The sequence below is a fragment of the Cherax quadricarinatus genome, chromosome 90 (genome assembly GCF_038502225.1).
Source record: "Cherax quadricarinatus isolate ZL_2023a chromosome 90, ASM3850222v1, whole genome shotgun sequence".
Lineage (NCBI taxonomy): Eukaryota > Metazoa > Arthropoda > Malacostraca > Decapoda > Parastacidae > Cherax > Cherax quadricarinatus.
This window is the reverse complement of record NC_091381.1, coordinates 7553459-7555958: the sequence shown is the minus strand read 5'-3', so window position 1 is coordinate 7555958 and position 2500 is coordinate 7553459. Positions and strand designations below refer to the sequence as shown.

The 2500-nt window shown below is 38.2% G+C and overlaps 1 protein-coding gene across 1 annotated transcript in view; it reads left to right on the top strand.

Annotated features, from left to right (window-relative positions):
- The first annotated feature begins 710 nt into the window (after nt 1-710).
- LOC128693300 (uncharacterized) overlaps nt 711-2500 on the top strand; it is a 116629-nt gene continuing 114839 nt past the window's right edge. Inside the window, exon 1 of the mRNA XM_053782915.2 lies at nt 711-966. Coding sequence (XP_053638890.2) covers nt 847-966 — 120 coding nt within the window. The 5' untranslated portion in view covers nt 711-846. The remainder of the gene's footprint in view (nt 967-2500) is intronic.

The following is a 2500-nucleotide window of genomic DNA, read 5'->3' as shown; positions in this document are numbered from 1 at the left end:
AGCGACCAGTTCTAAACCCATGTTGACCAGGACTGTGCAGTTGCTGCCATTCCATGAGATTAACATCCTTACTATCACAGAGCTGAGTTTCGTCTAAACACAAGTGGGAATTTTGAACATGTTTCCTTACATCCCAATGAAAATAATCAATAATGGTATTTCTGGGTTATCCTGGGTTATTAACTCTGGGTTGATAATTCGAATAAAATCTTGCAAGATTGTCTCCAAAAGTCAGAGTGATTTATATCCTTCGGTGTCCTCATTATAATTACTTCAATCTTTTTTTTATCGACTTTTTCACTGAGGCTAAGTGGGCTCTTCATGAAGAAAGTTTCTGATGAAAATGCTGAAACAAATTATTAGTAAATATGACAATATGTACAATGTATAATTGGTACTGGAGCAATGGCATCAGTTTCTAGCTGGCAAATGAGCAGCTGGCATCTGAACTTCACCCAACACAGCCTCTAGACACATGGCCGATACTCTGTTTACACTTACCAATTTATTGTGTTCGTAAAATGTGTTTATATTTCCTCAAAACATATCAGTCTTACAAGCACATTCCACGAAGTAAAGCTAATAGAAGCATTGAAATCTGATAAACTTAAGAAGTAGAGACAAAATACACAAAAGGTGAATATGTAATGAACGCTAGCATCGGAGCGGCAAAATGGAGAGAGAGAGAGTTGGGCCAGCAGACAGTCGTGGTTTGTACCTGAGAGTGAGCATGTGTGTAGCAACCTCTCCCGTGGGTGATCTCTCTCGCCTCCACTCATACACATGGTGCTAGAGTGAGACTCTTAACAAGTGTATGATAAAGTAGTAGTCTGAGGACATTTGAGAATGGATGTGATGGGATCAGTGTGCGTGTTGGTGATGCTGGTTGTAGCCACCTCTTGCACAACACTGGATTTACAAACAGCTCTTAAAATGGCTCAGTGTAGGGCCCACTGTCTTGATCAGGTGAGTCAGGTGGTATTGACGGTGATGTGAGGTGGTATTAACGGTGATGTGAGGTGGTATTGACGGTGATGTGAGGGGTGGTATTGAGGGTGAGATGAGAGTGGTCATGTGACATGGTGTTGGGGAGGATTTGGCGTGGTGATGAGGGGTGGAGATTCAGTGATGTGAGGAAGGTGATGTTGGGGGATTACATGATGCAGTTTTGGGATGTGGAGGTGACGTGACATGATGTTGGTGATGTGGCGTGATACTGAGGAAGATTTGGCGTGGTGTTGAGGAGTGGACAGGCAGTGATGTGAGGAAGGTAGTGTTGGGGGTGATGTGATGCAGCTTTGGGATGTGGAGGTGATGTGACGTGGTGTGGGCGGTAATGAGACGTGGTATTGGTGGTGATGTGACATAGTACTGGAGGTTATAGGCCTCTAATCATGCCATAACTCTAATACTTAGATGTTACTTAAGCTGATAAATGCAAGACCTCATAACATTTTAACTCTAGTCATTATAAAATTACTTTATGTTATTCATAAGTCAAATCTAAAGTGAAATAGCGATGCCCACGATGCCTCAGATTCTTCACAATGCTTATTATCCCACCGTAAACTAACCTCATTTCAGTGCCCCCTGAAGTCAGTGTGGCAAATGAACTTTAAATCTTTCTCATGACGAATCACAGTGGCTGGAAGCGATAATTCATGGGTAGATATGGCATAAGTTCAGCCTTTGGCGAAACAAACTTCCACAAAACCACTCCTCGCAGCACTAGAGGCTCCACTCAGTGCGACATTCTCTCAACCCTAACAATAGAACCAGCTGAAACTATTGCACACAAGATCACTGAAATGACCTGGTTCCAAGCTCATCAAAATTATTAGAGAGCCTTAAGCTGCCACATTACCATTGCAGCACCTTAGTTTGTTGTATTTTACTTTCCAGTCCAGCTTCTTTTAAGCTGCCACATTACCATTGCAGCACCTTAGTGTGTTGTATTTTACTTTCCAGTCCAGCTTCTTTTAAGCTGCCACATTACCATTGCAGCACCTTAGTGTGTTGTATTTTACTTTCCAGTCCAGCTTCTCCGAAGCTTGAAGAGCTCCATAACTTAAGTTTCCGTCTGTAAATTATAACTGTGAGTGAAAAATTCTCAAAATGTAATGAAAAAGGTACTCAAAAAATAATCATGTGGTGGTAGGAGAAAATAAATTTTCAAATTGCTTCCAGGAGAAATCTTAAGACTTTTCTTTGAGGACATTATATTTGATTTTTTTTTTACCATAAATCTGCGAAAATAAATCAGAACATAATGAAATTAATACATTAATCAATGATTTTATGTATTTACTAAATAAATTTAAACAGACATGATATCTATCTATCAATATATATATATATATATTCTACTCACCCGTAGTTTTTGCATATATATATATATATATATATATATATATATATATATATATATATATATATATATATATATATATATATATATATATATATATATATATATATATATAATATATGTATATATTTA